General features: G+C 32.1%; 1 protein-coding gene and 1 pseudogene across 1 annotated transcript; one reads left to right on the forward strand and one right to left on the reverse strand.

Moving 5' to 3' along the window:
• Positions 1-169: 169 nt before the first annotated feature.
• LOC100805787 (protein MIS12 homolog) lies at positions 170-2814 on the forward strand (annotated as a pseudogene).
• A 1162-nt stretch (positions 2815-3976) lies between these two features.
• LOC100805249 (phenylalanine--tRNA ligase beta subunit, cytoplasmic) lies at positions 3977-12886 on the reverse strand. Its single transcript, XM_003524455.5, has 20 exons — positions 12733-12886; positions 12573-12628; positions 12332-12432; positions 11674-11803; positions 11471-11586; positions 10662-10728; positions 10207-10248; positions 9955-9996; positions 9692-9768; positions 8589-8715; positions 8328-8495; positions 7720-7848; positions 7471-7602; positions 7047-7181; positions 6354-6428; positions 5502-5609; positions 5139-5234; positions 4942-5025; positions 4489-4576; positions 3977-4308 (listed from the first exon to the last, which is right to left on the reverse strand). The coding sequence occupies exons 1-19, from the start codon at positions 12869-12871 to the stop codon at positions 4508-4510; spliced, it is 1893 nt and encodes a 630-aa protein (XP_003524503.2). The 5' UTR covers positions 12872-12886; the 3' UTR covers positions 3977-4308; positions 4489-4507.
• Positions 12887-13654: the final 768 nt, after the last annotated feature.

Genomic DNA, 13654 nt, shown 5'->3' on the forward strand with positions numbered 1-13654 from the left:
CTTAGTAATATTCAAGGTGCAGTTAACCTCTCCACTAAACAGTTTCATAAACCAATTCGTGACGAATTATAGCCACAAAAAATGAAACAGTAAAATAATAATAAAATAAATGTGACGTCATTACTTTTCATTCAAATAAACCAAAATAACTAAAATAATATGACGGAATAAAAGTTTGAGGATCAATATCCGTCGTCGAAAAGTTCAAAGACAACAATCATGCATTTAAAAAAAAAAGAAGAAAATAAAACATATTTTATCTGAATAATGAATTTATGGTATAATTGTTGTGTTAAGCTTTTAAATTTCTAACTTCTCCCTCATTTTTTTTTTCTAAACTTCATTCCAGAGCCCTACACGCACAAGTGTTTGGCGGGAATGGAAGGGAGTGAGAGTGAGGCCGTGTTTGGTGCTCTTTATCTGAACCCGCAACTCTTCTGTAACGAAGTTCTCAACATCATCGACGATGTGCTCCAAGAAGCTTTCAATTTCTTCTTCCAGTAGCACCCCAATTCCTTTCTTTTGTTTTTCTCTTCTATTTTTTTTTTTTTTTTAACTTGGTTGGGGAAATCATACGACTTTGCAGGGACGCATCGAGGAAGCTCAACATCGAAAGCACCCAAAGGTCCCAGCTTCTGAAAAAGGTTAGTCTTTTTTTTTTTTTTTTTTTTTGCATTGGACACAATAATTAGGGTAATTAATTATAACGGTGTGTTATGAAAGGGTGTTGATTGCGTTCGGCAGAGAGTTCAATCTGTTTTGGACAAAAAGCTTGCTACTTGGGAGAGTTACATCCTTCGTCACTGTTTTGCTCTTCCCCAAGGTTTTCGTGTGCCAAACACAGTATGTTATGTTATTTGTTGATGTTGACCTTTATAGCATTTGTGATTGAGATATTGCAATAGACTATGATGAAATTCCTGTCAGATTTATACAGTGCCATAGTATTTGGTTGTCAATATGACCCAGGATCATATATGCCTTCTTCGATATTGATGTATGAAATTAATAATATATGCACCATAGAGGAGTAGGATTCTGAGAAGATTACATAACTACATAAGCAGCATTGACTATGGTGGATGTCTCTTTTGAAGTGCATACCAGAAAACCAGACTTCTAAATCCTAAATGCATGATACATAGGAAAGATATCATAATGCTAAAGAAACTTGTTCTGTATTATTTCATGCTGTTTTGGCACAAAGTTTTTTAATTTTTTTTCTCTCCTGCCAAGTATATATGCAATTTAATATGACAAGTATATGTTCTAGTTGAGAAATATTGCTTCCTTAGTATAGATTTTCATTCTTGGTTGATTATCTGACCTTGGAAGAATGTGTACTTCCAGGATGATGCAAATGAGAATGCTCTTGATTCAGGCGCTCCTTTTGATCCAGATATAGATGCCCAGTTGGATTCATTGAGAGAAAAACTAATTGAGGTAACTGCAATGCTGATTGCTAAATTCTTTCTTTTGCAGAATTGATACTATTGCTGCTTCTCATTTAATTTATCTTGATACTGATTACTGTCAGGTGGGGAAGGAGTCTGAAATGCTTAATCAAGAAATTCAAGCATTAGAAAGAAAGTCTATTGTCAATGCAGCTGGACATATCAATGAAGCTGTACAATTGTATGAGCAAAATTCAATGCATGAGGTGTTTCAGGGTAATTAAAGAGCTGCTCACCATCTTCTTGTTCATATATTGACCTTCAATATATACAATCCTGTTCCACTGAACTTATTTTGATAGCAAACGTATGCTTTCCATTATAATTAAGCAGGGGATACTCCAATTTCAAACTGTATCTGTGTTTCAAAACAGCTGTATGTTGCTTTTTATGTGCAGTTTGATGAAGCAAAAGAACATCGAATGCTTAGGATACATACAGTTAAGTTAGAATGTGATTTGATTATTTAGAAATTCTTTTTTAGGAGTCTTTGCAAAGGTCGTTTCCTTTTGTTTTTTCTTTTACATACCCTATCATTTTGTCAAATGATGTACGTTCATGACAACATCTGTCATTTTATTCCGAGTTTTATACATCATTTCTTATCTAATGTAAGCAAAGTTACTTTATTTCCTTATAGCTTCTTAAAAGCCGCATCAAGTATTTAGGGGGCACCACACTAGGTGCCATGGATTGAAATATTATAGAGATAGGCAGGGAGAATTTTGTATTTTCTGGTTGAAATTATTGTCGAAATATAGCTGATATTTATATTAAGTGTCTAGGTTGACATCTTTAAACTATTGATTCCTATAGAGATTGTGACGACCGCCTCAGAACTTGGAACGAAGATGGGAAAGCTAAACTCCAGCATGATTGAAGAGACTGACCAAACAAAAACTAAAAGGATTTACAGCACACAAATGGATCCATCTGCTATAAATCCTGTTAAAGGTAACCAAAACACTCCTCATTGTAGTACAACTTGCATTAACTTTTGCTGGTTGAACTCATTAGTTCAGAATTGATCATTCCTCTTTGCAGGCCTCTCAAACATGAAGTTAGACGATGTTGAAGAATTTTGTAAGTGTTATGAAGAGTATGTGAACTTGTCTTTTTCATCAATCTAGTTGGACTGGAATTTGCCTGTTTTACCCATTGTTGTACACACTAATCGTTTTCCGCGCTGATCGTTGGAATTTGCCCCAATAATGCTGAAACGATTGTGGGCAATTTCATGAATCGTATAACTACCTACAAATTTAATTATGAAACTGAATTTGCGTGATTTATATACTGTATATTAAAACTATTCAGTGGTTGCTAAATGAGTTTATGAAGCAGAACTTTCTGTTGCTCATTCTAAATGCAAGGTGTTCCAGTTCCACTTGCAGTGTGGGTTGCTGTCCTCTCAATAAAGCTGTGCTATAAGTGAAGTATATTAGTCCAACAACGGGCTGAAAAGCTTTAAGTCATCAAGCATATAAAAAAGAATTAGGCTTGAATGTCTTTGATATCTAATAAATATCTAATTTTTGTGTTTATTTTCTAATAAATTTTTGTTTTGTGTTGAGTACTTAATAAAATAACAATTTTTTTTTTTATTCTTGACACTTATTTCTAGTTTCTGATAAATTAGTCAATTTTATTTCCGTTTCCTAATAAAAATATTTATTTGTTATTAATCCGTAATAAAATAAAATTTGTTAATTTATTATGGAACAAACAAAAAAATCATTAAATTTTGGGAGAATAAATCAAAATATCAATGATAAAACAAAAATATTGTTTTAATAAGATTTAATACAACAAAAAATATTAGAAAATAAACGTAAAAATTAAATATTTATTATAAATCAAAAATATATTTATGCTAAAAGATATGATCGCATATTCTTTAGATTCTGAAAGTATTGTTTTATTGGATAATATGTGCATATTATTCAAGTTCATTAAAAATAAGTTATTTATATGGATTAAAACACTTTTAAAATATTTTAAAAAATCATGTGAATAAAAAGGCATAAAACTAATAAATTAAAAAAAAAAAACTTGTCTAAATATACAATATCAAAGAATGGGCACGAAAGTCATTTTGGAACAAGTGTCCAAACTACTTGAAAAAAAAATACTTTGTTGATTCTTACCTATACAATCCCACGAGTAGTATTTTGTTTCTAGTGTTATGCATTAAACCTTTAAAAAAAAAGATAAAATTTAGCTCGTTAGCATCCTTACCATTTGAGTTTACAATTGAACAAGCATGTAGATTTACTTTCAATTTCAAAACAGTAATACTTGATGTCATTAAAAGTTTATATCATTACTTGATTTATAGCCACATATATGGAAAAATTATTATACTGGTGACACGCTAGTTTAAAAACTTTTAATTACCCTAAAAACCATAACATCTTTTTAAGACAACGCTTAAGTTTTGCCACGTCAATATAAATTTATCAAACATAAAACATCCAAGAGTCAAAAGACAAGGATGACAAACTATCGCTGAAGTAGACATGTGGCTTGTGACTCACTTTTGTATTGACAAAATTTTCAAACGAATAAATATCCTTGCTATCTTGGTTTTAAGGCCAAAATCAACTATTTTAAAAAATAACTATAATTTATGGTCGAGATTATCCCTACTAACCAATTCGTAGCTTCTGATGTTCTAAACATTTAACAACGGAGAAACTTAGGAAAATTTTACGGGTATATAATCAAACTAAACACCCAAATTTAGGGCACATCAGTAACATTCCGCTCCCCAGCTATAGTGTAGTTCTAAATTCCACGAAGTGTTTTGATTCCCATATAGTCACTCAAGCAGTTGAGCATCTTGATTCCCTACCTACAGAGAGATGAAATCATATCAGCAATCAGCCTAACCAAAATTACCCCCGAGGAAGGAGATAATGTAGTGTAGAAGTCAGGGGAAGAAAGGTGAATGACACGAGCAACAGCATGGAGAAAATACAAACTGCACCATGACAGACTGACTAAGGAAATAGTTTTCGATGGATACACTTACCAATTGATACAGATAATCTTTATAGGAAACTTTCGATGTTAAGTTCAACAAAGGAGCAGGGATCAGGAATGTCAAAGTTGTTTAATACCTGAAAATATATAACAAGCACAATTATTATAAATGTATTATATTACTCCAAGAATACTTCGTTTTGAAAGAATAAGTTACAAGATATTTTAAGGAAAATCACAGGAAGAAAACAGTGCCAGGTTCGTGCGTAACAGATAATTTATTGCCAGTAAGAAACAACCATTCGACAAAAAATATGGATCACTTGATTTTCATTCTGCAAATCCCTATTTAGCAATTATTTTACGCATACAAAAAATATCCCTATTACATATAGCTTTTGACTACAGAGAAAATATTAAAAGAACAGAGGAATTGAAAATTATGAGCTAACAATTGGTCATATTAAAAAAGGCAGACAATAATTTCAGGGATCAAAAGTACCTCTGGATGAACAATGCCAAAAGTGCCAATATGTTTTCCTTTGTAAATGATTCTAGCTTGTCTACCGGCAAGAAACTCAGGCTCCTTCAATAGGCAAATGAGTTCATACACAAATTATCAGAAGCAGAACGAATCTTCCTTGCAAAAGAAGGACAAAATAAAATACAGACAACTCCTATGCAGTGTTATACACTTACATCTGACTGCTCAATATAATAACCCGATTTATCGCCAGGTGAAACAAAGGGAACCCCATTCTTTTCCATTACTCTGTCGACCAAGCCATGAATTATCTGCATATCATTGGATAAACATTAAAATACAATCATCAAATTATTTTTACCATGTATAGAAAGAATAAGTTCTAACTGTGAAGAGTAGTAATATTTATTTTCAATATCAATTTTTGTTGCGACTAAAGCCAGTTTAAATTCTAATCTCTTCTGGAGCTCTGATTAATCACGTGATGATAAGGATACATCAAATACTGCACATTTAACAACCTATATTCAAAAAGCAAAGAACCAAATGAAGTGCCATGCACTCATTATTTAGTATACCTCAAATCCAGCATTAGCACCACAGTACAGAGCAGCAAGTTGGCGAAGATTTTTTGCACCAACATCTCTTTTGTCGTCCAAAACTGCTATATCACCCACTTCAAAAATCTGAAACAATTTTATAATAGAAATTTATACTTACAAACTAGCAACAAAGTGGTAGGCATTGAAGTTTGAATCTTTCTTTAGAAGAGACTAGGCATTGAATTTATTTTGTAATGACAAGGACTATGAATTGCACATGTTAATTAATTAACAACTCATTTGAGGAGAAAAGACTAGACTACCTTGGTTACCAATTGATTGCTGGACTAAGGCAATTTAGAGCCAATAAAAAAAATTGTATTTGGCAGAAGACTTACAAGGCAATATACTAATATGCATTAGTTAATACACACCAACAATTTATACAAAATGTGCCCGATAGAAGCAAAAAAATACATTTTCGGCAAGAACATTGAATATCAAATGCATGGTAAAATTTGGACTGAGTGGCCCCCTATAGAGGCACAATAGGCCGCAATGACATATTTATATGGTGGAATTTCTGTGATAATGTGATATTCCTCTATCCGACATCGATAACCTTGGATTCAGGTTACCAAGGCATGCTCAATGTTATCTCTAATCATAGAAATGTGAAAATTACATAATGATTTGGAAATAATTTTTAAAACATTCATAAAATGTAACATTAAAAATGATATAACAAAAATCAACAATCCCATATAATTTACTATAACTAGAACTGAATTACCATGTGAGGATCACACTTCCATCATAGAAAATATGGTCGTCGAAAAGACCGGTGATAAAAAGATCAATCACCCAAAGGAAGAACTGAAAAAGTACCTTTATGGGCTTTGGATGATCCTTGTTGTGAGCAACAGTTTTCAAAATGCCAGGCATAAGACTAGTCCGCACAGCCTGAATACATGTTAAATTTAAAAATTAAATTATATGAATTCAAGTAAAAAAATAAAGAAAATAATATCAATATATCATTTTTATCCTAGTTAAAAAACTTAAAGAGCAGACAGCAGACAAAATATAGGTGCAAATTCAGTAAGCTGGGAATGCGCAACTTCAGATTGCAATTCAATACTGGGAACATAATCCATGTCCATGCAGCATAAAGACAAAAAAGGCAAATAAAACAGTCTGATGTAATGAGTAAAGATGATCAGTAAGCTGTCACATTGATTTCTAGATGGCAGCCTGGATGCATCAGCACTGCTATCCTCTAAGATACATGCTGTGACATGCTATTATTTTTAATTTTATTTTTTAAATAGAATTTAGCACGATTAGTGTATCTAAGTAAATATTAATATAAATAAAAGCTATCAGAACTCAGAAGAGTTACCCAAATGAAACAGTAAAAACTTGAAAGGATGACTGGAAAGAATAAAAACCTCTTGCAAGAACTATGCCACAAAAAAAAGCTCTTTTAAGACATGCAATCTCTTCATTGCAATTAAATAAACTTCATTATAAACCTTAACATTGTATTGTCATTGATAAAGGAAGATAAAGTGTATGAACCTCAAAGTCTGAAGACCTAGGGTTTCCAATGATAACTGCTTTAGATTTATCATCATTGCGGTTAAGCATGGCAAAGTTTTCCTTTTTAGAGCAGAGTATAAATGTCAAGACCTCTGTGAAACCAATCAATGCAACCTGAAAACAAGTTATGAATAAAAGGATTCAGATAATTAGGCACTTCAAATAATTAACAGTAACCTTCATGAATATGCTATGCTATAGTAATTTATTCTATCGCATCAGTTTAATCAAAGATAATAAAATGATCCACATTTTCAGAAAAATTAAAGCATGAAATATTAACTGAACTATTCGTTTTCATTCACAGAATTCAACAAAAATAAATGTGATAAAATCTAACAAAAAAATGAATTTTGGTTGCTTCAATAACAGGAGTAATGTGTTCTGCTATTTTGATTTATACCTCTTTTCTGATAAGATCACTGAGCTCATTCAGAGGAAGTAGAGTCAAGGAAGCAGCCAACCTCTTTGAGCCTTTATTATCTACTACTGCTTGATCCTTAATAGCATTGAATCCATAAGCAATTGCCACATCCTATAGATTAAAGAAAACAAGAATAAAAAAGGCATGCCTTGTCAGTGAAATATACACACAATGACATAATAGATCCAATATGCATTCAGAAATGACAGAGCCTGTCACTATCAATACCTCCATAACATCACATGGGTGAAGAACATCACTTCTAGAAGGAGGTACAGATACCACAAAGTTACACTGCTTATTATCAGATGTAGACAGTTTGGCATGCAACTGCATCCGATTTAAGAACTTAGTGACCTGAAGGAAGGTGGGAAGATTATCAAACAATAACAAGTTAAAAATATTTGTTTCACTTGCTGTTAAAAACAAACATGAGAGCATTGAATCTTGCATTAGAGACAAGTAACTGCAATATAAAGATTAACTAGATAGAAATTAAGGAAATTTCACATGAACAAAAGAACAACTCAACCACAGAAGTAAAATGGCTGCATAAAAGAAAGCAGTCACCTGGTAAATGTATAAAAAAAACTTGGTTGTTCAAATACGTACAGAATTTAAATCCTTAAGATAAATTAACATGGGCAAATTTCCAATGACAATTAAAATCTGGAAAGAACAGGGGCAGAAAGCTGTCTTAATTGTATTCGTTATTTTAACATGAATGTCTCAGATGTCAGATATTAAATATGTTAATAATAAGCCTAAATGATTTATGAATAGTCAATTTGCAAGTACAGGATCACGCCACTCATATGAAGCAGCAAAATAATTACCTCTTCTGCTTCCAATGATACCCCAATCAATCCAGTAATGTAAGATAGAGAAACTTCCATATTGTAGACAGATAAATCAGGGTATATGTTTGACTTGCCATCAGAAGAAATAACTTCAACTGGTTCAATGACAAATTTGTTTTCACAATATTCTGAGAAGGCTGTTACCTAAAGAAAACAAAATATTCTGTCATCGTCTAACCAATTGTATCACATACAAAATGCAAATAGAAAAACATACAATGAAACTCACTACTCTACCATTGTATTTAAAACAACTTTCGCTTTTGTCAGATCAGTTGCAGTACATTCAATAAATACATTCTTTGTCTCCAGAGTGATGGCTGAATGTGCACCATTAATAATTGGGGGTAAGGATAACACAGTTCTGTCGAAACATTATAGAATATTAATAGCTGAATTCAACATGTAAGAAGAATATTAGAGAAAATTGACAACAGTAGTTTTCTGTTCATAAAGCGCACAAATAATAGAAATTATACAAGGAGCAATTATAAAAGCATTTCAGCAAGTTAACCTGATCAAAATTAAGTGGAAAACTGGGAATGCATCTCGTTGATGAAAACATGAAAGTTCTTTTCAGTTTATGCATCCGTACAAAGGCGACTGGCTAGTGTGCATGGGTGTGCTTGTTTCATGAGTTAATATGAGAGTTTTGTTGAATAACTTCCAACACCTTTACATTGCAATATTGCATATAATGAGTTTATTTTATGCTCAGAATCTGTCAGTTAATTTTATAAATTAGAATTTCAACCTATAAGATGTCTAAATATAACTTTGAGACAGCTAAGTAGCCAACAGATCAATCACATATAAAAATGTAATCTTTTATTATCATGCCAGAATTTCTATCATTATTCTTTACATTCTCTAACTGAATTTTTTCTCCGCATATTTCCTCAACTTTGAGGGTGAGCACTGGCAGTTGGCACAACAATATAGCTACTGCTTTGACCCTTGGAAACAGCTTGTTGGGAGTAACTCTACATACATCTACCCTCCCCAAATCCCCAACTTGGTAACAGCCTCATAGGGTTGCCATCCCCATCCGAATGTGATATGAACCAGAAATATAATACATATATATAATCTTATTTTTAATTGTTAAATTTAAATTTTTAAAACTACACAAATATTCTGTGCAAAATACATAACCTGAAGAGTTTTACAAGACTCTAACAGCATAATGCAAATGAGAGATAAAAGATTTCAAATCTTCATAACCAGAATAAATGAGAATAACATCTTGGACAATACTATTTCATAGCATAACGCAAATGAGAGCTAAGATTTCAGATCTTTGAAAATTTAAATATAAGGGTTCTATGAAAACATCATACCTCTTACTGTCATATATAACAGGGAAAACAGGGGAATCCTCAATTATATGCAAGAATTTCTTGAGTTTCAAATCTGACTGTCAAACAAATCAACAAATATTCAGCCACATCTCAAAGGAAGCACTTCCACACAGAAAAAGATAATCACGGATGAAACAAAAACATAATTGGGTTTGATGGCCTATAATAACTTGTAAGCCTACTTCTGCTATGTTTATAAAAACTTTTGATATACAGAAAGGGAAATATCACACAAAACTCACTTTGTAGAACTCCATTAGATCATCAGCCCTGAAGTTTCTTTCCTATCATGCCAAAAGCAAAAGGATTAAAATACTAAAGATGAGCTTGGCAATTCACATTAAATATTCAAAGTCCAGTAAATAATGTTATCTGCAGAGTATTAGGTGAGAAAGTATGAGTTGAATCATGTGCTTTTGTACTATAGGAGGCAACACCTGATTTCAAACATTTGATTACCAAGAAATTGAAGGTAATAAAAAAAAACATATTACCTGCTTTAGTGGCGTAAAAGTTATACTTGAAGGTGGCAAAGCCTGGAAATTACATAAGACTGAAGTCATTGATACTGAAGATGTAGAGAATTAAAGATAATTAAATTACACAAGAAAATGGTCATTAAGTATTAAGATCTCTCTTGTTAATTGGTTTTAGAAAAATCCAGGTACATCATTTGGGTCATAAACAGCAGTACATCACATCAAGCAGCACTGTGATTCCTTTGACACCAATAACTTCAGAGTCAAAGCACAGTGATGCATGTCCATCACAATCAACCAAAGTGCCAAGGCAACAACTTACTTTTCTAATGAGCACTAGGCTGTAGGCTTCCCGCTTCCTTAAACATAGCACCCAAATGTTCTATCTAAATCCTAAAGTTGTAAGTTATCTATCCACAATTTAAATCATTTTAATTTTCATGTTCCACAATTTGATAAAAGAAATTAACCTCATAGGTGAAAGGCCCCTCCAATGTATCCAGGTCATGGGTTCCAATGGCAACAAGGGTTCTTCGGCTAAAACATAGAAAAGAATGAAAACAAATCAACTGAAAGTTCATTGAGAAAATTTAAGTATGCTGTGACATGAGATGACCAAAACCAACATAAAGATAAACTGATGGAGAAAAAGAAAACATAATTTAGAAAAGAACAGAATAATGTGGAAATAAAAGTAAACCAAAACCTACCAGCACAAGGGATTTTTCAATTTTTCTACGAAAGATGGCAAAGCATGAGATTCAAAAAATAATATACAATATACTACCTCCAGTCCTATATATAAGAAACAAAAGGAAATATTTTTTTGGTCCTAATTATAAGAAACATAGGATTACTTTATTGCTAAATTTCCTTTTTACCCCTAATTAATTGTAAGGCCTATTAATGATTACACTCATTTTCCCATGAAAGTGAGTGCATTTATTGAGTTGTCAACAAAAGAAGACATTCTCATTGGTTGAAAATTTATCTTTTGAAAAATAACCTCCCTCTTTAATCATTAGTGTAATGGGTAGTCTTGAAATAAAATTAAAATTTATGACAAGTTAACTAACCTAACTTCTTTTATTGGTTTTGATGAATTAGGTAATTGTTTCTTATATAAAAAACCGGAGGTAGTATTAATCAAACTCATCTTAGAACATGGAGGATTTTTTTTATATCCTGAAAACTACACATCTATTTTATCAAAAACTCGGTGCATTCAAACTTGAAAGGCTATTCAAAATGAACAAAGCAGGAAGTCAAATCACATTACCGACATATGTTTTGGTGAAGCTTGTCTTGGAGATCGATAAAGCTGTTGTATCTTGCTTTATCAAAAGTTATACCTCTTAATACAGCACATACAACATATGGACGAATCAGAGAAGTCTACAATGATTCAAGAGAAAAGAAACATGTCATCTTCCACTTAGCAAAGACCCATACTAAAAAAAAGCACAAGCATGGCATAAGTACCTCCGGCTTCACGTGCATTTTCAGCATTGCATCCTTACTGATCTTGGACAGTTTGTAAGTGGGAATCTCCTGGAACTCACAGAAAACTCGGAGGGCTTGAGCAAGCCCTTCAAGGCACAGGAGGTCATATCTATGCAAAAAAAAATAAAAAATAGAACCATTTTTTGCAATAAAGATAATGATATTTGTCAGAAAAAAAAATGAATTGTGCCAAGGTGTAATACCATGCTTTGAATGGTTATACACTAACCAACAAGCATGTTTTAAAATTCAGTGGATTTGCAATTGCAATAAGAGAATGGTGTGCCACATCATTCATTATGACTTTTGTAACTTCGTTTTTATACAGTATATAATCCACCTAGCATTAATTCCTATTGAAAAAACAACACGCTGGAATTTTTTTGTGAATCTCCCACTAAAGTATACAAAGCTGATTTCATGATGCAATAGACTAACAATTCCAAATCCAAAAAGAAAATTAGCATGAAAAATCAAGAAAATCATTAAATTCTCTAGACTGGAAGCACAGTAAGTAAATTAAACCATAAGAGTCAAAAACAGAATAAGTAAAACAAAAATGTGAACATAATTAAAACATTTTCTCAATTCCCACATGCAGAAAAAAAAATAATCAAAGATATCATCATAGTGGTACCTGTTGGCAGGAACTTCGATTTTGTAGATAACTTCTTCGTCCTCATCAGCTTCTTCTTCCTCCAAATGCTTCTCTTTTCTCACAATTGCCTTCTCCGTCGTCTGATACAATCACACTGAATTCATCAGATGATGGTGATAATAATTACTATAATTATCAATTAATAATTACTAGCTGGAAAGCGCAATGGTTGAGTTGAGGCTAAATGTTTGGATGAGAATAAAGGCGGTGAAGTGCTTACGACGTCGTCAAGCTCGATCCCGAAACTGAAGCACAAGTCTTCGAATTCCTCTTGCGCTGAAGAAAAAAAAAAAGCAACAACAAAATGCACGTTTCAGTGAGGTCCTTGTGAAAATTGAGGGATAACATAACAGATAGATCAATGGAGAATGGAAGCTCACTGTAAGTCTTTCCTAGAGCCGCAAACAGGCGATCCCGCCCCACACTGACGGTAGGCATGGCGCCGTTTTGGTCTCGGATTGAGTGAGTACAAGTGCAACCACGACGGAGAAAGAGATGTTCAGAATCCGATGGATACATTGCCTTAGGTATTTATATGGGCCTCTTTTCGGGTTCATTAGATACGGCCGAATATTTTAGGCTCAATGCGAGCCTGGGTATCACTGTCTTTGGGCTTCTTGTTCCCACCAAGGCGTGGCGGGCAATTGCTTCCTGCACTACCAATGTTTCTCCCTGTACCTCCAATTTTACATTCCAAAATAGCCTTTTTAAAATGTAAATTTTTACATTCAGTAAGCTTCTAGCCTTTTTAAATAACTGAAAAAACTTGTTTGATAAATGATCTTTTTAGTAGTTTCTAGCATTTTTTTCAAATGTTACTTAAAGTAGCATTTTTTAAAACGTTAAATTTAGCCTTTTATATTTTTTTCTTTTTTGTCTTCAAACATTTATTAAATTTTCTTTTTTAATCTTTTATATTTAAGGTAAAAATATATTATTTTTACCCCTTTTTTTTTATATATGATAGGGTTTTCTCATTTTTACCTTTTTATTATATGATATAGATAGTGATGTATAATAAGTTTATGTAGTTTTTTTTTATATATTTTACAAATAAAAAGCTACAGGTGTTTAAAATTACTTTAATACTAAAATTATAAATACTACAAATGTATTTTTATTAAAAAAGTTATGTTAAAATTTGTATAAAAAAATTATGTCTATTTATATAATTTTATATTTTTTAATTATTTCAACAGATAAATCTATCAAACACTTATAATTCAATAAAATAATTTTTTAATTTTCAGCTAATTTTGTCAAACATTTAAAATAAAAATTGTCTTTAATTTTAGATTGAAT

The sequence above is a fragment of the Glycine max genome, chromosome 5 (assembly GCF_000004515.6).
Source record: "Glycine max cultivar Williams 82 chromosome 5, Glycine_max_v4.0, whole genome shotgun sequence".
In the NCBI taxonomy this organism is placed as follows: domain Eukaryota; kingdom Viridiplantae; phylum Streptophyta; class Magnoliopsida; order Fabales; family Fabaceae; genus Glycine; species Glycine max.

What these genes read in the sequence shown, in the direction of transcription:
- LOC100805249 (XM_003524455.5), bottom strand. Translation starts at nt 12,871, where the DNA reads ATGTATCCATCGGATTCTGAACATCTCTTTCTCCGTCGTGGTTGCACT. An exon ending in GGATCGAGCTTGACGACGTC is followed by an intron (nt 12,433 to 12,572) that starts GTAAGCACTTCA and finishes TGATTGTATCAG; the next exon opens with ACGACGGAGAAGGCAATTGT. An exon ending in GTTATATATGACAGTAAGAG is followed by an intron (nt 8,716 to 9,691) that starts GTATGATGTTTT and finishes ATGTTTCGACAG; the next exon opens with AACTGTGTTATCCTTACCCC.